Raw genomic sequence first — 22,013 nt, forward strand, 5'->3', positions numbered from 1 at the left:
TTACCTTGGGAGCTTTCCAGCGCTGCCCTGACTGCAAGAAGTTCTGATCTCTGAGAGAGTTGAGTCCCTTTACGGTGGATTCGAGGAGTTCCCCATACGGGCCACCACTTGCCGCGCCCAACCTCGACCAGCAAGGAAGACTCGAACAGGAGATCTTCTTCAAGCAGTTTTACTCAGGAATCTTGATACAACCTTCTGACTCTCTCTCCCAGAGGAATGCCCTGCACTACACTTAAATAGCTAGCACTGGCCAGTCCTAGCAAGCCACGTGGGTCATGTAGATAGGCTGTCACTATGCGGAAGCTAGCAGGCCAGGCAGACATAGCCAAATAAGGACTTGTTTACTGCAAGGAGCGCTCACCGTTGGGAGGGTGGAAGGCGGAATCCAGTGCCATCTTTGAGGCACGGCACGTCGCAGCTCTCTACAATCCACTTAGACTTAAGATTTGTGGCTTAGTCCCTGGATCCTCTGGTTGCTTGGCATTGTTGTTCATAAGGGGTCTCGAGCCCCTTCAAGCTCTTCCAGTTCTTTCTCTGATTCCTTCAATGGGGGTCCTATTCTCAGTTCAGTGGTTTGCTGCTGGCATTCGGCTCTGTATTTGGTGTATTCTGGCTGTGTCTCTCAGGAGAGATCTACATCTGGCTCCTGTCAGCCTGCACCTCTTTGCTTCATCCATCTTGTCTAATTGGGTGGCTGTATATGTATGGGTCACATGTGGGGCAGGCTCTGAATGGGTATTCCTTCTGTCTCTGTTTTAATCTTTGCCTCTCTATTCCCTGCCAAGGGTATTCTTGTTCCCCTTTTAAAGAAGGAGTGAAGCATTCACATTTGATCATCCGTCTTGAGTTTCATGTGTTCTATGCATCTAGGGTAATTAAAGCATTTGAGCTAATAGCCACTTATCAATGAGTGCATACCATGTGTGTATTTCTGTGATTGGGTTACCTCACTCAGGATGATATTTTCCAGTTCCAACCATTTGTCTATGAATTTCATAAAGGCATTGTTTTTGATAGCTGAGTAATATTCCATTGTGGACTAAGCCACTACCTAAAGACTATACATGGAGTGACCCTGGACTCTGACCTCATAGGTAGCAATGAATATCCTAGTAAGATCACCAGCGGAAGAGGAAGCCCTTGGTCCTGCTAAGACTGAACCCCCAGTGAAAATAATTGTTGGGGGAGGGCGGCAATGGGGGGAGGATGGGGAGGGGAACACCCATAAAGAAGGGGAGGGGGAGGGATTAGGGGGATGTTTGTCCGGAAACCTGGAAAGGGAATAACACTCGAAATGTAAATAAGAAATACTCAAGTTGATAAAAAAAAAAGAGATTTGTACATGGTGATAAGAATGGATCGATTTGCATTCTTCTACATGTTGACTTCCAGTTGAAACAGCACCATTTGTTGAAAATGCTATCTTTCTTCCATTGGATGGTTTTAGCTCCTTTGTCAAAGATCAAGTGACCATAGGGGTGTTGGTTCATTTCTGGGTCTTCAATTCTGTTCCATTGATCTATTTGCCTGTCTCTGTATCAATACCCTACAGTTTTTATGACTATTGCTTTGTTATACTGCTTGAAATAAGGGATGTTGATTCCCCCAGAATTCCTTTTATTGTCAAATATAGCTTTTGATATCTTGGGTTTTTTGTTATTCCAAATAAATTGGCAAATTGCTCTTTCTTTCGCTATCAAGAATTGAGTAGGGGTTTTAATGGGGATCACATTGAATCTGTAGATTGCTTTTGGCAAAATGGCCATCTTTTCTATATAAATCCTGCCAATCCATGAAACACCAGAGATGTTTTCATCTTCTGAGATCTCCTTCAATTTCTTTCTTCAGAGACATGAAATTTTTGTCTTACAGATCTTTAATTTGCTTGGTTAAACTCACATCAGATATTTTATATTATTTTATATTATACTATTGTGAAGGGTGTCATTTCCCTAATTTCTTTCTCAGCCTGTTTATCCTTTGAGTAGAGGAAGGCTGCAGGTTTGTTTGAGATAATTTTATACACCGACATTTTGCTGAAGTTGTTTTTCAGGTTAAGTAGTTTTTTAGTGGAAAATTTGGGGTCACTTTAGTGTACTAACATATCATCTGCAATTAGTGATATTTTGATTTCATCCCTTCTAATTTGTATCCCTTTGACCTCCTTCTTTTGTCTGATTGCTCTGTCTAGGACTTTGAGAACCATACTGAATAAGCAGGGAGAGAGTGGGGAGCCTTATCAAATCCCTGATTAAGGTGGAATTGCTTCAAGTTTTTCCTTCATTTAGTTTGATGTTAGCTACTGCTTTTCTGTATGTTGCTTTTACTATGGTTAGTTATGGGCCTTGAATTCCCGATATGTCTAGGACTTTTATCATGAAGGGGTGTTGAATTTTGTCAAATGCTTTCACAGCATCTGATGAAATGATCCCAGGTTTCTTGTCTTTGAGTTTATTTATAACGTTGATGGATTTCCATATATTAACTTATTCCTCCATCCCTGGGATGAAGCCTACTTGATAATGATGGATTATCTTTTGATGTGTTATTGTATTTGGTCTGATAGTATTTTATTGAGTATTTTTGCATCAATATTCATAGGGAAGTTGGTCTGAAGGTGTCTTTCTTTTTTGGGTGTTTGTGTGGATTTGGTATAAGAGTAATTATGGCTTCATAGAAGGAATTTTTTGTGTTCCATCTTTTTCTATTAGTGGAACACTTTGAATTGTAGTGGTATAAGGTCTTCTATGAAGTTCTGATAGAATTCTGCACTAAACCCACCTGGTCCTGGGCTCTTTTTGGTTGGGAGACTTTTAATAACTGCTTCTATTTTTTTAGGAGTTATGGGGTTATTTAGATGGTTTATTTGTTCTCGATTTAACATTGGTACCTGGTATATGTCTAGAAAATTATCCATTTCATCCAGATTTCCCAGTTTTCTTGAATATAGTCTTTAGTATGAGGTTCTGATGATTTTTTAAATTTTTTCCATGTTTATTAACTTGAGTTTTTCTTATTTACATTTCGATTGTTATTCCCCTTCACAGGTTCCAGGCCAACATCCCCCTAATCCTCCCTCCCTTCTTTATGGATGTTCCCTGCCCCATCATCCACCCATCATGACCCTCCTCCCCAACAATCACGTTCACTGGGCGTTCAGTCTTGGCAAGACCAAGGGCTTCCCTTTCCACTGGTGCTCTTACTAGGCTACTAATTGCTACCTATGAGGTTGGAGTAGGGTCAGTCCACTCATAGTCTTTGGATAGTGGCTTAGTCCTGGAAGCTATGGTTGGTTGACATTGTTGTTCATATGGGGTCTCAAGCTCCTTCAAGCTCTTTCTATCCTTTCTAAGATTCCTTCAATGGGGGTCCCATTCTCAGTTCAGTGGTTTACTGCTGGCATTCGCCTTTGTATTTGCTGTATTCTGGCTGTGTCTCTCAGGAGAGATCTATATCTGGTTCCTGGTGGCCGGCATTTCTTTGCTTCATCCATCTTATCTAATTGGGTGGCTCTATATGTATGGGTCACATGTGGGGTAGGCTCTGAATGGGTGTTCTTGCTGCCTCTGTTCTAAACTTTGCCTTCCTATTCTCTCCCAAGTGTATTCTTGTTCCCCATTTAAAGAAGAAGTGAAGCGTTCACATTTTGGTCATCGTTCTTGAGTTTCATGTGTTCTGTGCATTTAGGGTAATTCAAGCATTTGGGCTAATAGCCACTTATCAATGAATGCATACCATCTGTGTTTTCCTATGATTGTGTTACCTCACTCAGGATGATATTTTCCAGCTACATCCATTTGCCTATGAATTTCATAAAGTCATTGTTTTTGATAGCTGAATAATATTCCATTTTGTAGATATACCACATTTTCTGTATTCATTCCTCTGTGGAAGGGCATCTGGGTTCTTTCCAGCTTCTGGCTATTATAAATAAGGCTGCTATGAACATAGTGTAGCATGTGTTTTTGTTATATGTTGGGGCATCTTTTGGGTATATGCCCAAGAGAGATATAGCTGGGTCGTCAGGTAGTTCAATGTCCAATTTTCTGAGGAACCTCCAGACTGATTTATTTTATTTATTTTTATTTCTTTTTGTTGTAGAGCTATGGGTGTGCTGTCAAGCTGCTGACATGTGGTGTCTCCTGCTTCTTTCTGCAGTCCCTCAGAGCTCTTCATTTTCCTCTTAGCACCATTTTCATTGTGTCTCATACATTTGCATGTGTTTTATCTTCATTTCATTCAAATCTAAGACGCCTTTAATTTATTTATTCCTTCCTTGTCATTGAGTAGACAGTTGTTCATCTTCTAGCTGTATATGGGCTTTCTGTTGTCGTTGTTATTCAAGTCCAGTCTTAGTCTGTGGTGATCTGATAGGGGGCATGGGATAATTTCTATCTTCCTTTATTTGAGGCCTGTTTTGTGACCAATTATATGGTCACTTTTGGAGAAGGAACCATGAGCTACTGAGAAGAAGGTACATTCTTATGTTTTAAGGGGGAATGTTCTATAAATATCTGTTAAATCCATTTGGCTCATAACTCCTGTTAGTTTCTCTATGTCTTTGTTTAATTTCTGTTTTCATTCACTGTTCATTGATGAGATAGTAGTATTGAAATTTCCTACTATTATTGCGCGAGGTGCAATATTTGCTTTGAGCTTTAGTTAGGTTTCTCTAATGAGAGTAGGTACCCTTGCCTTTGGAGAATAGATATTTAGGATTGAGAGTTCATCTTGGTGGATTTTTTCTTTGATGAATATGCTGTGTCCTTCCTTATCTTTTATAATGACTTTTGGTTGAAAGATAATATTATTTGATTATAGAATTGCAACTCTAGCTTGTTTCTTCGGGACAAAATTAACAAAAACAAAATTACAGAAATTTACAATGATTGGTCACTAATATCTCTCAATATCAATGATTTTAATTTCTCTATAATAAAAAGACACAGTCTAACAGCCTGGATGTGAAAATAGAATCTACCTTTTCAAGTGTCCAATGGACATACTTCACTGTCAGAAATTCACATTACCTCAGGATAATGTGTTGTAAAATGATTTTCTAAGCAAATGAACCTAGGAAGAAAATATGTGCATTTACATCAATATGTAACAAGGTAGATTGAAAAAAGACCTAACCTGAAAATATAGGGAAGAATACTTCACACTTTTCAAAGGATAAAAACCTAAGACAACATTTCAATCCTTATCATCTGTGTCCTGCAATGTCACGCACACAAGTTTGCAAAAAATACATCTACAGTTCCACATATACTCTCACACTGTTATTGGTGGACTTCAATACTCAGTTGCAGTAGGTTTGGCTTAATGATGCTTGCATTATAATGCATTATAATATTAATTTTCATCACCAAAACTTCAGTACAACCGTATGTAAACAACACTAACAACAGAAAGAATACAAACACATGGAAAATGAATAATTCTCTACCAAATAAAAAATAGTTCAAGACAGAAATAAAGATATAAAATACTTTGAGAATTAAGTGAAAATTATTACACAGCATAACAAATTCGGTGGGCATAATGGTATCCATTGAAAGAGCAAGTTCTACTGGGTGATTGTGGCACAAGCTTTTAAATTCAGTATGTGGGAGGCAGATCCAGCAGAGGTTAAACTAGTCTACATAACTAGTTCCAGAAAATCCAAGGCTACAGAAAGAAAGACCTCTTCATAAAAAAAGAAGAATAAAAAAAGAAAGGAAGAAGAAAGAATGATTTCACAGTACTTAACAGCACACCAGAAGTTTGAAATCTGGAAGATATGGATATTGTCCTCACCACATACCACTTTCTAGAATCAAAGAATGTCAGCATATCAGTTTACACAGAACTCTAACCAATAGTGAAATAGAAAAACTCAGTAAAATTCTCTCAACTGCTGCACCTCCCCCAAAATCTGAAACAAATAAATTTTTGAAAGAATTCTTAGAGTCTTTCAAAATTATAATACTATTATTCCTATACTGTCCCAAATAATAGAAACTGAAGAAACATTGCCCAGTTCAGATTATGAGGCTACAGTCACCATGATATTCAAGATATAAAAAGAACTAACCAAGATGGAGATTTATAGACTGACTTCTCTTATCAGCCTTGGTACAAATATACTCAATAAAATATTTGCAAAGTGAACCCAAGAACAAATAAAAATATCAACTTCCTTGATCACATAAGCTTTATCCTTGAGAGGCAACAAAAATTTCATATATAAAGGTTAATAAATGTATACACGTATGTATGTGTGTGTATATTCACACATTTTTACATGAAGCATATGGGTAACCCACTGGGGATGGGGTGCCATGTGAAGCCAGTTTGGAAAAATACACAAGAAAGTATAACACTTGTCTCATAATCAAAACGAAAAGGTCATAAGGTAAGAGAATGGCTGTTTGAAATGAGGAATGAAATGAGTAGCAAGATGAGCAATAGATGTGGGTTTCAAATGGGAAAAAAACTGGCAAAGTACATTAAACATACATGTGAATACATACATAATAAATAATACATAATAAATACATACATAAATACATAATAAAATGTATTAATTTAAAATGAAATAATCATTTCACACAGATGAAACTGAATACAATACTGAATGTGGACTCTTGACAATTTTATTTGTACTCATGAAATATGAATGTGCCTATCCTTCCTATGAAAATCTCTCCATCTCACATCTCTCTGAGTCTGTACATTTGCTACCTAGGACAGGAGTTCTGGTTCATGCACACATAAAATGTTGTTATTTAAATGTACAACAAAATCTAGAAAGGAAACAAACTCTGCCTCATCATAAGTGCTAAATGATACATGTCACAACATACAAGAAAGAATTGCCTATATTTGGGCTGCTTGCTCTGCAGCCCATATCCAGAAACACGCATCAGACCACAATTATCAGTATACTCTCCCACTTGGCTATGAAAACTGTATAAGAAGAGTTTACTCATTAAACAAAGTTTACTTGCCACTTACTATTTTCTTCTAAAATACTAATTGTAAGACTTCTTCATGGTGACTACTGGAATGTAAAATTAGCAAAATCAATGGAGAAAATAAATGATAAAGTAGAAGAAACTTGTCAAAATGAGGTATTCATCTGTGAGAATTGAGGAACAAATGGGAAATCATGTTTTAGAACTCAAATAGTTTTTCTTTAAAAATCATGGGGAAACAAGAGTGCTCGGTCTTATGTAGTATTTGAAATGAGGCACAAAAGTTTAACAGTCTCTATGGAGTTTCTTAAATATTTTAAAAACAACATCTACTATTATTCAGGACATTTCTGGATTTGCCATGATGTTTTAATTCCCGAGACAATGTAAGCACAGTTTTTGTTTAGATATTCTGTACGTGACAATGCTGTCTGTTGCCCATAATATATTCTCAATGGATCACAATGCTCTAAACATGAGTCTGCTTTTCCCTGACATGAGATTTGTGACACAATGTTGACATAATATGACACATAGACTTCAGACTCTATGAGTCCTTCCTGAAAGTGGATCAACTACAAAAATCCTATTTCAAGTGTTCACATAAACAGAATTTGAGGCAATCCTGAGACCAAATTTCACAAAGTGGAATCTTTCCAGGGAGCTTCATTTCCAAAAACATGTGTGATGTCATTCATGTAGCTGCAACTCCTTCATCTATATATATATATATATATATATATATATATATATATATATATATATATATATATATATATCAACTAAGTTTATCCCATCAACAGTGGACATCAGATGAACATCCCCAGGAGATAGTATCAAAGATTCCTCCAGGGGTGAGGAAACAGGTGTGAAAAAGGAAACAGAAATGCAGATGTAGCATCTCCCTTGGCCACAGTGATAATAGTACATGGGGGATATATGGGTGTCTGTTTGATTTGCTGATCTGTGTGGCACTTCACAAACTATTCTGCCCAGCCTCAGAGAAGGAAAACTATGTTCACTCTGATTTTATTCTTCTTGCTCTTGAACAATCCAGTTCATGTGGCTGGTTTTAATTATCCCACCTGCTCTTGGAGAATAAAGCAGAATAGAGGCAAGGGTGGAAACTCAGAAACTGACTGTATCTTCTTGATTCTACCAGTAAAAGGGCCTGTGGAGAAAGACGATTTCAAGCCTCTTTTGAATACACAGTAAGTGCTTTTATATTTTCCATGTATATGTGATCATGAATATTTCCTGAGTCTATTGAGTTTGAGGAGCAAAGTCATCCTAAGGGTCTCTTGTACTCTGTTATTAATCTACAAAACAAGAAAGAACTCCAAATTCTATTACAGACTTAATGCTTTATTATTACTTTAAATTGACAGCATTTTTTCCTGCAGCCTGCCTCCCACTACCAGAATTTAAGCTGAGTAAGAAAACAACTTTCAGCTATTATCAATCAGCCATATCCCTCTCCTAGACAGTTTCCATAGCACAGTAGCACAATAGTATCTCATTGAAAGATACATTTTATGACTTTATTTTATGTGTTTTATGCAAATGCCCAGAATCAACTGATGTTCCTTCCATCGGTGGGCTACTTCTAGTGTTTGTGCTGGGGCCACCAATGTTGGAGACACACCTAGCTGTGCAGAACTTTCATATAGATACTCAGTTACTTTCTTAAATTTTCTCCATGTGTGCCCGTTTACATACTGAAGCTGCATCAAGAATTGATGTAAGAGTGCTGTGAATTTCATAGTATGGTCTATATAAGTTCACTGGCTTTCAGGTCTTATAAATTCCAGTTCTTCCCTCTCTCTTTAGAATAAAGAAGGAATGTACTGATTATAAAAATGTTTGCATTTTTTAAAAAGTGATATTATTACTAATAGCAGTGGCTAGTTACTTCCCTTGTTACTATATTGTGTAATAACTGGGCATATGATTGTTGGCAGTATTAGAGAATAAAGATAGAGGAGTTATCTACTAGCTCATCTTTGCCATTATTTAAGGTGCATATGACTCCCTTTTTACCTCTCTGTTATTTAGCCTGACACTTTCAATATTTAGCACTTTATGTCTCCCTTTCAGTACTCTTAGAAATATACTTGCATATTTTACCAGTGTGGGCACTATGAGTATTTTGATATTATGAGCGTCTTTTTCAGACACAGTACTTTAGACCACAAAGACAGTATGATCACTCAAGTACTGTATGTTTCTTAATGTTTAATGTACAGGATTTAGTATTTGATTTGTACAAGTACTAGTCTCAAATTTTTGTTGTGTGTTAGTGAAATTTTTTAAAAACATCTTTTTTGTGTATCCATAAATAATATTCTAAAAAGAATTGTTTTTGCAAAAAGGACATGATAGGTGTAAAATTTCTAATTGGAATACAGATATTTAACTCCTAGTGAAAATTAATAATGAAGTAATGTATTTGATATTATCAATCAGGTGTTTTGAAATATTCTGAAAAGATATGATATATTATTCTTTTCCTAAACATAAACACAAAGCAGAATTATTCCATTGCAACTGGATTTTAGAAAGAACATTTAAGATAAGGATGATATGTGGGGTTGTGATAAATATATTGCCCCCTAATGAAAATGAATTTAAATGAAGGAGACAAGTTTTGCCACAGAAGACTTTACTGCTTTAGCCAATACTCTCAGTTTTACACAAAAATAACAAACTCACTGGCACAAATATATCAAATGTATTTTTACTTATTTCTCACTGATGTCAAATGAATTTACACAACTCATTTCAACTGTTAGGGGTGTGGGGGCAATATAATCGAGTTCAGGATTGTCCTTTTATGGACTGAAAATGATATTTGTAAATTGCTGTCTGTTTATAACCACTGTAACTTTTTACAGAACACTCACTGAAAACCACAAGCATGCTCTAGTCTTGGCTTTTTCCGTAAATGAAATCAACAGGAACCCGGATCTTTTGCCAAATATGTCTCTAACAATGGATATACCAAGTTGTAACTGGACATCCAAATTTAGAAATACCATTTATGATAGTTTACATAATTATAAAATTCTCCCTAATTATTCCTGTCAGGATAACCTCCTGTGTGTAGTGGCACTTACAGGAGGAAACTGGGCAACAACTCTGTTACTTTATACAGTCTTAAGCTACTTCATATATCAGCAGGTAAGTGTGTGTCTGTGTGTGTCTGTGTGTGTCTCTGTGTGTATTTGTGTATTAGGGACAGGGTGGGAATTCATGAAATCGGGTATCACTTGGACCCCTCATAATCTTTCTAGGCCTGAGTCAATCTATGTAGTTCATAGTTACTCTTTCGAGGCTTGATGGGGCTTTCATATGTTCTTGTATGATATAGTGATGAGGGAAGAAAAAATAGCTATCTGGGATTTCTAGAAATCTCCTGAAAAATGCGTTTATAAGTTCTTAGGAATACATTGTATCTTATGCTGCTTCCTGTGTTCTAGTTCTTTCTTCTGACTTATCGACCTTTCCATCCTGCCCTGCATGATCATGAAAACTTTCCCTATCTATATCAGATGTCCTCTGATGATACATCTCTAGCCCTTGCCCTGGTGTCTTTTATAATACATTTCAGTTGGAACTGGATAGGGTTGGCCATCTCAGACAATGAACAAAGTACCCATTTTCTCTCATATTTGAAAAGAGGGATGGAAAGAAATACAGTCTGCTTTGCTTTTGTCAGCATGATTCCAGTCGATATGGATTTATACATGTCAAGAGCTGAAGTGTATTACAACCAAATTGTGACATCATCTACAAATGTTGTTATCATTTATGGTGACACAGGTGGTACTTTAGCTGTGAGTTTTAGAATGTGGGAATCTCTAGGTTTACAGAAATTATGGATCACCACCACACGGTGGGATGTCACTCCTAGTAAGAAAGACAATTTATATGGGTTATTTGCTTTTGGACACCACCATGGTGAGATTCCTGGTTTTAAAAATTTTGTCCAGACATTGAACCCTGTCACATCCTCAGATGAAAATCTGGCAAAGCTGGAGTGGATGTACTTTAACTGTGAAGTCTCAGCATCTAAATGTAAGGCACTCAAGAACTGTTCATCTAATCACTCACTGGAATGGCTAATGGCGCATACTTTTGAAATGACCTTTACTGAAGGAAGTTATGACATATACAATGCTGTGTATGCTGCTGCCCATGTATTTCATGAGATTAATTTGCAAATCTTTCATAATCCGCCCATTGCCAAAGGGAAAGTACAAAATTATGTCTGCAATAAGGTAGTGCTTCTTACATTATTTAATATTTCCTGTTATCAATATCTTTAATAGTCTTTTTGATACCCAAACCAAGTGTGCTAGGAAATATTTTCCAACATAGAGACATTCATGAATATTTTTCCTACTGATCGTATAAATCTAGATGTTGGTATATATGTCTAATGTAAAAAGAAGTTAGTAGACGGCATAATGTGTCACTGTAGCGTTGTGATATGTTACTGATTACCTGATTGTTATCACATAGGTTTTAATACTGAAAACATATCCAGTCCTTCCTAATGAACCCACTCAATAATGGATCTTTGTTCATTAATTGTTACATATGTAGTAATCACTGTAGGATATTGTTTTAACTAGAGATCTCAATTTATGCTGTTCCCAATGTAGGTGAGAGTTATAACTTGGTGCTCTGAGAGTATTTACACAGAGAATAATGCAAGGATTCAATTTACTCCATTCCTGTGTGCTCATGTGTGTGCATGTATATTTCTCACGGTATATATGTATGTATATCTATATTTATGTCAATCTCTTCCTTTATATTATGTGTATATCTATCTGTCTACAAGTGGGTCTATCTGTCCATTTGTTCAAACATTGGTATGGGCATCCATCCATCCATCCATCCATCCATCCATCCATCCACCCACCCACCCACCCACCCACCCACCCACCCACCCACCCACCCATCCATCCATCCATCCATCCATCTATCTATCTATCTATCTATCTATCTATCTATCTATCTATCTATCTATCTATCTATCTATGTTCTTTGTGTATTTGCCTATATATGTTGGTTTATGGTCATTAACATGTAATTGTCTGTTTTTCCATTGCTTTCACTACTTTTTATTTTGTATAAGAATATATTCCTGTGTTTATTTATCATGCATGTTTCTTCATGTGTCTGTATGTTTAGTGTGGTTTTTTGAATGTTCTTTCAGTTATGTATAAGGCTTTTGCTTTGCCAGTGTGTTCTAGTATGAGAGCATACATTTGTCTGTGTGACAATGCCAGACGCTGTGTGGGTGTCAGTATATGCATGTAATGTGGGTCTACCTATGTATATTCTTGTGAACATGTGTTTCCATGTGGTTTTATGTTTGTTCACCTGGGTATTTGGTTTTATGTGTGTTCACCTGGGTATTTGTTTTGTGTGTTTCTGCATCTGTTTGACTATTTTGATGTATATTCTGTTTCAGTGTTTATCTGTATATTCATGTGTATTTGGGCATGTATGTGTATGTTTGTGTAAATAACTTTATGCTCCGGCTATGTGTGCATCTCTATACAGATGCGAGTCTCTACCTTTTTCATGTAGCTCTATTTTCATATTGCAAATATATATTTGGTCACATGTATGTTTGTGGTTGTTTGGTAATTTCTTCATAGAAAACTAAAATAACAGAAACATTATTTTGTTTATCTCTTTGCTTTCACTGAGATATTTTTCACCTGCATACTGTCAACAAAGTTGCCTTTAAGATGGTATAAGGATACATTTTCTTACCTTAAGCAAGAACATATATTCTATAGTATGCTGCCTGTCTTTCAGCTGGGTTCCTCTTTGAGAAAGATCCACTTCACTAATCCTGTTGGAGACAGAATAAATATGAATCAAAGAGACAAACAGCAAGAAATATATGACATTTTCTACATTTGGAATTTTCCACAGGGACTTGAATTTAAAGTGAAAATAGGACTATTTAGTCCCTATTTTATAAATGGTCAACAGTTACATTTATCTGGAGATATGATAGAGTGGGCAAGAGGAAGTACACAGGTGGGTTTTTGCCAAAATGGACTCATTTAAATTACACTGTCAAGCGTGTGCATCCAACCTTCCTTGAATGTGATAAAATGAAGTTCATTGTCGTGCGAGAGACCAATTTCTAACCTCATAAACTATGTTTCTTATTTTCATTCTGTTTCAGATGAGTGTTTAACAGCTAATTTAGGATTTCTATAGTGCATGTAATGTATTTGTATCAGATCAGAGCTTGTTTCTTTCCTTCAACATTAACTTAAACTGTTTTTGAGAACAGTTTCATATTATTTCTTGTAAAGTTAGCAATATTCTATTGGTACTATTCTTATTCTTTTGATGAACCTCATCAAAAGATGTTTAAAGGCTCTTGTTCATTGTAAGGATAGAGTAAATTCAACATTGTTTTTTAATGTGTATTTTTAAGCCCATTGACTAATTAGTCCTAAATTTCCAACATCTCTAGCTAAATAATACAGTAACATTTTTATGACACTTTTAGATACTTTATGAACTACATTTTGTTTTTTTCAGTTTTAAGAATATAGGTATGGAATTTGTTTTGCATGTATTATATAGATGCATGTAACACCATCATGTATGGTATATATGGATGAGTGAAGAGTTATTTGAATCTCAGAGTACTTGCAAGAGCTCCATGCCACACAGTGGGTACTGGAAATCAAATTTGGGTTCTCTTTACTGGTAGCAATTGTTGTTGAGAGCTGATCCATGTTTGTAGTCCTGATTCCTATCTTGGAAGATTTAATGATGACTAAAGGAAACATTTTAGCCCCACTTGCACAAATCATTCGACCAAACAAGGATATGCATAGTTTCCTTCTCAAATATGGGGAGACATTGGTAGTAATAAAAATTCGCCTTTTGAGTAAATTTGAAAATGGTTTATTTCATATGCATAGTAGGATTTTATAGGTGTGCATTCTGATACGCTTGGTTTTAATGTGTCATATTCCACCATGCCCCCAGCCCCAGAAAAAAATAACAAAACATTGGGTAAGTGTCTTCAGGCTTGATATGAAGTGATTCCCAGGTTGCTGAGACAGTGTGAAATTTTAATTGCTGTTTTTCTCAATGTGATTAAGAATGTAATGCAAAGTGAAACAAATGTAAGAACTAAAAGTGTAGTTCCAGAGCTACATATCCATTTAGAAGATAGTATTGTAATCTTCTGTGTGTTCTAAACAACCTCACTTGAGCCTTCAAACACATCCACTAGAAATCTGTAGATTTTTTAAAAATGCAACCAGTGTTCTATTCACATATATCATAATCCCAATATGGAGACAAATAAATAAAATCATGAAAATCTCAGGGAAATATGATTTCAATGTTTACAGTCATGAACTTAAGGGAAAGAATATTCAATGTAAGGCTAATCAAATAATCAATGAATGAATAGAAGAACATGAAAAAAATGAAAGAGGGCTGTAACCCCATCTGGGAGAATACATTGAAAGCATGAACACATTTTACAATAGGACATTGATTGTGTATGTGACAGAGTACTTCCAGAGGTATAAAATAATGAAAGAATTTCAAGCAAAAATATATAACAGAAAAGGAAAATAAAACAAATTAATATCTTAGCGAAAAGACTCACAAAAGGAGTATTCCAAGTTGTGGACAGGGTGTCAAGAGTTGAAGACAAGGCACAAGATTTAGGAACTTCAAAACAAATCAAAGATTAAAGAACAAGGAAAAATGAAAATCATAATGACCAAGGACTTGTGATTAAAAGATCACTTTAAAAACTTTGGGGATAATACAAGGAAGGAAATACTCTATGTCTAAATGGTGAATAAATTATATAGACATTTGACAAGTAGAAGCAGGTAAATAGCAAATAATCAACTTTCAAAATGAAGTAGTCCTTGACACATTTGACTTAAAATTTGCTGTTCAAAAAAAGGAGGATATGAAAGCAACAGGAGAGAAAGCAACAGGAGAGAACCTTGTGTCATAGAAAGTCAGTCTCTGGATAACAGCAGGCTCCTCCAGCATCACTCATTTTAAAATGAAAGTAGTTAATTAATTTATTCATTTATTAACTTTATATCTGGACACAAGTTTACACTTCCTAATCTATTCGTAGTCATTCCATCCTCTCCTTTCCATCCAATACTTCTTCCTTCTTCCTAAAAGGGGAGCCCTCACCCCTCAGATAACAATATGTTTGGCATATCATGTTGTATAATAACAAAGCATAATTTCATGTTCTCCTAATGAGGACAGTGGAGGCAGCCCATTAGGAATAAAGTTTCCTGAAGTCTGACAACAGAGTCAAGCAAAGAACCTGCTACCACGTAATGACTAAGTTTCACAAATGTTGTATATTTAAGGAAGACCTGTGTTAGTCCCATGCATCATTTGCAATAAGTGGTTCAGTCTCTGTGAACCCTTAGGACCCCAGGTAAGTTAATTACATAGGTTTTCTTGTGTCCTTGATCACTCTGGTTTATACAATCCTTCTTTTCTCTCTTATCCATGATTCCTCAAACTTTGCCCATTTTTTGGGTATTTCTCTCAATCTGTTTCCAACAATTGCTTGGTAAATTCTCTCTGAAGATGGTTAACCTAGGCTCTTGCCTGCAAATGTAACAAAATATTGTTACCGGCATCAGTGGTAGCCTTTCTCTCATGGCAAGTTTCTCAAACTGGTTGAGTCATTGGTTAACTATTCCCTGATCTTCTGCTACAGTTTTTCTCATCCTCCATCTTTATGAAGGGTAAATTGTAGGTTGAAGGTTTTGTGGATGGGGTGTTGCCTGAATCCCAACAGTGGAAATCTTGCCTAGTTATTGGAGATTGCCATCACAGGCTCCACATCCTGTTTTGCTCAGAGACTTAACAGGGTCTTCCTCATATATTTTTGGGAGGTTCCATTAACCTACAAATCTAGCTTGACTCAGAGATACCACCCCAATCTTAGTGCTCTCTCCAAACCATCTGTTTCTTTGTCCTATTTCTGTTCTCATTCCCCTGCAGTCCAATTCATTCCCCGAACCCATGCACCCACGATGTCTCTCCTATATTCCCTTCCTCAGGGAGATACATGTGTCCCACCTAATGCAATTCTTGTAACTTAGATTGTAACACACCATGCATATTCTTAAAGGAGGAGAATTAAGAAATATGTATTTAAAACATTTAGAGACATAACTGCCAATCCAGCGTGTTTATGCTGTATGAAAAAGGAGATAGAAGAAAATTCAAGAGCAACATAATTACAATAAATCATGACTAATTAGGGAACACTATGAAAGACATTAAAAGAATTCCATCATATTTAAAAGTAAGTTGAACCCAAGAGGTCAAAATTACATATAAATACTACTTGAATGCTCGATGGAAAAATAAGTATTAGAAAAAACCAAATATTTAATTAAAAACTAAATTATAATTTATGCATAATTTTTAGTAATAAGTAAGTGATTTTGGATGAAATTGACATAGTCCATTGGGATCTGCATCCTCCTCCTCCACTGTTTCCATCTTGTATTAATAATACAAGCAACTTCAGGTGGGACAAATTTACTTTATGCCATGGGGTTTGACTTAAGTGTATACTTTAAGTGTAATACATCACAAAATAAAGATATGGATAGTATTACATTAGCCAAAAACATGCAGAAAATCTCTTAACAAAGTCTAAGATGCATACAGAATTTCAAAAATGAGAACAAACAAAACTGACAAACTAAGAGAATATATGTTGCCATCATAACGTTTTCTTCAGGAAACATATTGATGGGATTGCAGTAAATGGATAGGAGAATCAAAGAATTTCTATTAAACTAGAAATTAGATCAAGGTTTTGTAGTGGCACATGTCATTAATCTACATGCTTTGAATCAAAAATCAGGATAGTCTTTCTCCACTCAAGGCTAGTCTGCCTTTCCTATTTAATCTACTTAAAACAGGGCTGAAATGAATACTCTTATTTAATTGAAACGAGCACCATATGGATAAGGAAATGGATTTTCTCAACTAATCCACAAAATAGTCTTTAAAACCTTATTAACTGTGAAAACTAAAGAAAAAATTAAATACAGAAATAGAAAAAAAAGCACTCTGCCCAGATCTATAGGAAGTTGAGATCTACTAATACTACACAGTGAGACCCTGTTTCAACAACAACAACAACAACAACAACAACAACAACAACAATAACAACAACGAGAAAACAACAAGAAGAGTAGTGCTTAATCACATTTCTGGAGAACATGACGAGAGACTGTAAATAATAGACTCAGTGATGGCCACATCAAACTTACATGAAACAAAGGATGCAAATTCAGCATGGAGAAATCAGCAAAATTCCAATGCAGCATATGGACATCCATCACAAGATTCATTGTAATGCCAAAATTTTCCTAATTTAAGAAATACCTCAATTAATTTTAAGCAATCTAAATTTTCACCCTATTTTCAGGTTCCATAAAGCCTGTTCACTTCAGGAAACACTCAGTTCACTATACAGAAAGTCAGCAACTCCTCATCACACAAACAATGGCCCTTTTCCTATGCAGTTCTTTTTCTCTTTCCATTCAGTTTGTTTTAGTTTTCAGTCTTAATGTAGTTGAGGTTATTTTGGTTATCTGGTATTTGAGCTGTTATTCCCCATTTTTGTATGTTATTTACTTGAAATTTGCTTCTATGTTGTTCTTATCTAACACTAACTATAAGCAAAGTGAGGAGGAAAAGGTTGAAGTGGCTCGTGGGTAACACTCAAGGGAGGACAAGGCACGGATCTGCATAATGCAACTGAAACATAGTCACTCATGGAATTCATCATACTGGCTTGTTCTGCATGATTTCTAAGGTACCACTGCCTACAAGGAACGCTGCTCCCAATAACCTCCACGTTCCTACTCAATTACCAATTTAAAATGAGCTTCAGAGGTATGATGACAGGCTAGTCTGATGGAAATAATTTTCTATTAGGACCTTTGTGCCTTTATCCTGTACTTTTTGTTAAGGATACAGGAATTAAATGACATAACCACATTGCAGTACCTGCACTATTTGCAAACAGGATGCTGTGAACTCTTCTTTCTGAATTACAAGTTGATGGGAAACAATTCAACTTTCCCTTATTTTTCCATATACTGATGTCATATATTGATGTTTGTCATCAGACAATGCACTAAGTGAAACTGGTAACTTTGTATATAAAATAAGCATATTAATATCACATGCCAACATAATATAATTTTAGAAGGGGTAATCAAAAGTCCTGATAGCAGGATATGTCTATTTTTCTTTAGATGCCGACCTCTGTGTGCAGTTCTGATTGTGGTCCAGGATTTAGAAAATTCAGGAAGAAGGAAATGTCAGCCTGCTGTTTTGATTGCAATCCCTGCCCAGAAAATGAAATTTCTAATGAGACAAGTTTGTATTTCCTGAAGGGATAAGTTCCTCAAATTGATTATCATCTTACACCCATATGGGAGTTCTAGCATTGTTTAATATGAAACGTTAAAAAATATATATGAGTTTCCTAAGTTAATAATTATAGGAGTATAATAATTTAAAAAGTCCTTATTAAAATTAACTTGTCATATATATTTGGCTCATTGAAAATTTATAGTAGATAAAATATTTTCAAACAGTTTTGATAAGAAAACTTGTGTTAGTGTGTTCTAGAAAATTCCCATTCTAGTGATTTATCCTCTATAAAAATATGTAGATCATGAATCTTTAATGATTTATTTATATTGACTTGGTGTATATACCCTTGAATAAGTGTATGCACAACTATGTAGTACAGAAGCACATGGAGGACAGAATTAGGCATGTGACTAGAGGGAACCAAATCCAACTCCTCTGTATGACTCACGAAGAGGGAAAATAATAATTTGTAATATTGTGAAAAACTGTTAAGCAGGAGATAGGAGATTTTGTATAATAAAAAGACATTGTTTTTTTTCTCATATTTGAAATGTAGAAAATTGAGAATCACTATGGCACATGATGTGTAAATATTAGGAGTAATATCATTTTTTTTATTAACTTGAGTATTTCTTATATACATTTCGAGTGTTATTCCCTTTCCCGGTTTCCGGGCAAACATCCCCTTCCCCCTCCCCTTCCTTATGGGTGTTCCCCTCCCAACCCTCCCTCCATTGCCGCCCTCCCCACAACAGTCTAGTTCACTGGGGGTTCAGTCTTAGCAGGACCCAGGGCTTCCCCTTCCTCTGGTGCTCTTACTAGGATATTCATTGCTACCTATTAGGTCAGAGTCCAGGGTCAGTCCATGTATAGTCTTTAGGTAGTGGCTTAGTCCCTGGAAGCTCTGGTTGCTTGGCATTGTTGTACATATGGGGTCTCGAGGCCCTTCAAGCTCTTCCAGGAGTAATATCTTAAATACAAGTATAAATAGTCCCTAGTTAACATTTTCCACAATAGCATACATTAAATTTGTTTTGTTCTGAAAGCAATTAGACACAATTTTCAAATGGTATTGGCACTTACATAGCCTATATTTGTCAAATGACTATCTAGTCAGGATGAATTGAATACAATTGCCTGGCATGCATTTATTCCCTTTTTTTTTGGTGTGTTATCCTACTTAATTAAATGGAAAGCCTTAAAGGATTTTATGGCCTGTAAGATGGCTTAGCAGTTAAATCCTTTCCCACTAAGTATAATGGTGTTAGTTTATCCCCAGAATGAATGTAATAGGAGGTAACCAACTCCTACTTGCTATTTTCTGGAATTTTCTGATATATATGAAATAAAATGTACACAATAATTCAGCAAGGCTGTTTGGATACACCTGACATTGTTGCTGGGAACCAAAGTCAAATACTCTCCAAGAGCAACACATTCTCTTCACAACCAAGCTGAATTCTTATTTCCTGAAAGAAATTTAATGATAACGACTGTCAGTAAAAGTATTGCTATATATAAAAGAATTCAAACCTCAGAAGCATATTATCCCTTGCTGCAATTATGTAATGATTCAGTGCAATGGCAATCAGACTTCCTACACACACAGTGGTGGGAATTACAGAGCTTTGTACCTTTAGTGATAGGGTTACTGCTTTTTATGAAAAATCCTCAGGATTGTGTGGTGTTGTTATTGTCAAAAGAGGTCAAAACTAGAAGTGATTTTTGCTTACTTTTGCAGTTACAAACATTAATATTATATTCATATAAACTTCTCATTCGCAGTCTCATACCTTACCTAAATAAACACAAATGCTCTTATGTTCATGAGTACATTTATCACTTTTACATGTAAACACACTTACATGTAAATGTACAGAACCATGATAAATGATCACAACAATATAGAAAAATACACAAAAATATTTGTGTTTTTTAACTAAAATAAGAAGCTTTAAAAATGGAAACAATTGTTTTATGTAGCAATGACCTTCAATGTATTTTCAGCAACCAGATTCACATGTTGAAACACTTCCTCTATATACTTAAATGAAATATGCTGATAGTAAAATTGCTCAAGCTACACTAATAATACCTTAATTTTTCCATTAGATGTGGAGATGTGTATCCTGTGCCCAGAGGACCAATATGCCAACACAGGGCAGAATCACTGCATTCAAAAAGCTCTTATCTTTCTCACTTATGAAGACCCCCTAGGGAGGGTACTTTCTTTAATGGCCTTGGGCTTCTCTGCATTCACAGCTCTGGTTCTTGGCATCTTTCTGAAGCACCACCATACTCCCATTGTTAAGGCCAATAACAGCACTCTTACCTACATCTTGCTCATCTCCCTCATTTTTTGTTTCCTTTGCCCCTTGCTCTTCATTGGCCTTCCAGACTTGGCCACATGCATCCTGCAGCAAATCACATTTGGAGTTGTATTCACAGTGGCTATTTCCACAGTGTTAGCCAAAACAATTACTGTCATTCTGGCATTCAAAGTCACAGCCCCTCAAAGAATGATGAAATATTTTCTTGTTTCACGAGTACCTAACTACATCATTCCCATCTGTACTCTCCTTGAACTTCTTGTCTGTGCAGTCTGGTTAGGAGCTTTTCCTCCTTCTGTGGACATTGATGATCAATCAGAGCATGGTCACATCATCATTATTTGCAACAAGGGTTCAGTCACTGCTTTTTACTGTGTTCTGGGATACCTGGCCTGCCTGGCCTTTGTGAGCTTTACATTGGCTTTCCTTTCCAGAAACCTGCCTAGCACCTTCAATGAATCCAAGTCTATAACATTCAGCATGCTGGTGGTCTGCAGTGTCTGGGTCACTTTCCTCCCTGTTTACCATAGCACCAAAGGCAAGGTCATGGTGGCTGTTGAGATCTTTTCCATTTTGGCTTCCAGTTCAGGGATGCTGCTTTGCATCTTTGTTCCCAAATGTTACATAATACTGTTTAGACCAGACAGAAATTCCTTTCAAATGATCAGGGAGAAATCATCTTCCCATACTCACATTTCCTAAATTTTAACTGGCACATAAAAAGTTGATTTAAAATCACCAAATATAGGATTTAATTACCATACCTTTTTTTTGGAATGACTTTCATTGTTTCCTTTTATGATTTTCCTGAGCAATATCATGTCTGCTGATGTCTACATTGTCTCTTGTAATCTTGCACAAGGTTCTACATTTGTTCTCTTTGCCAGAAAGAGCTGATAGAAGCCAGATCCATTCTAGGAGTTAGAATAGTTCTTCTATTAACATAGAGAAGAGAGGACTAACTTTTAAAAATGGGCTGATAGAATATTTTAGTAAATGGATTGATGTCTCAGAAATTAAAACCATGCCCTCCTGGGGAGGATATGGAGAAAGAGGAACACTCCGACATTGTCAGTTGTATTACAAACTGGTACAACCATTCTGAATATCAGTCTGGAGGTTCCTCAAAAAATTGGACATTTCCACTACCTCATGACCCTGCTATACCTCTTCTGGGCGTAGACCCAAAAGATACTTCAACATACAACAAAGACACATAATCCACTATGTTCATAGCAGCCTTATTTATAATAGCCATAAG

The 22,013-nt window shown here is 36.0% G+C and overlaps 2 protein-coding genes across 11 annotated transcripts in view; one reads left to right on the plus strand and one right to left on the minus strand.

The window, feature by feature from the left end:
- Positions 1-22,013, minus strand: part of Zfp40 (zinc finger protein 40) — a 263,006-nt gene that overhangs the window by 90,614 nt on the left and 150,379 nt on the right. For 7 of the 10 annotated variants that reach the window (XM_063274800.1, XM_063274809.1, XM_063274810.1 and 4 more), the window contains one exon: positions 12,753-12,834. The gene's annotated coding sequence lies outside the window, so the exon portion shown is untranslated. Of the gene's footprint in view, positions 1-4; positions 7,667-12,752; positions 12,835-17,305; positions 18,308-22,013 lie in introns of those variants that run through there. The other 3 variants (XM_063274815.1, XM_063274811.1, XM_063274813.1) reach the window with 2 other exon arrangements.
- On the plus strand, positions 7,974-21,454 carry Vom2r80 (vomeronasal 2 receptor, 80). Its single transcript, NM_001111321.1, has 6 exons — positions 7,974-8,170; positions 9,854-10,139; positions 10,439-11,239; positions 12,798-13,025; positions 18,299-18,422; positions 20,535-21,454. Exons 1-6 carry the CDS (start codon positions 7,974-7,976, stop codon positions 21,452-21,454), a joined length of 2,556 nt encoding a protein of 851 aa, NP_001104791.1.

This window comes from Rattus norvegicus, chromosome 1 (genome assembly GCF_036323735.1).
Source record: "Rattus norvegicus strain BN/NHsdMcwi chromosome 1, GRCr8, whole genome shotgun sequence".
NCBI classification, from domain to species: Eukaryota; Metazoa; Chordata; class Mammalia; order Rodentia; family Muridae; genus Rattus; species Rattus norvegicus.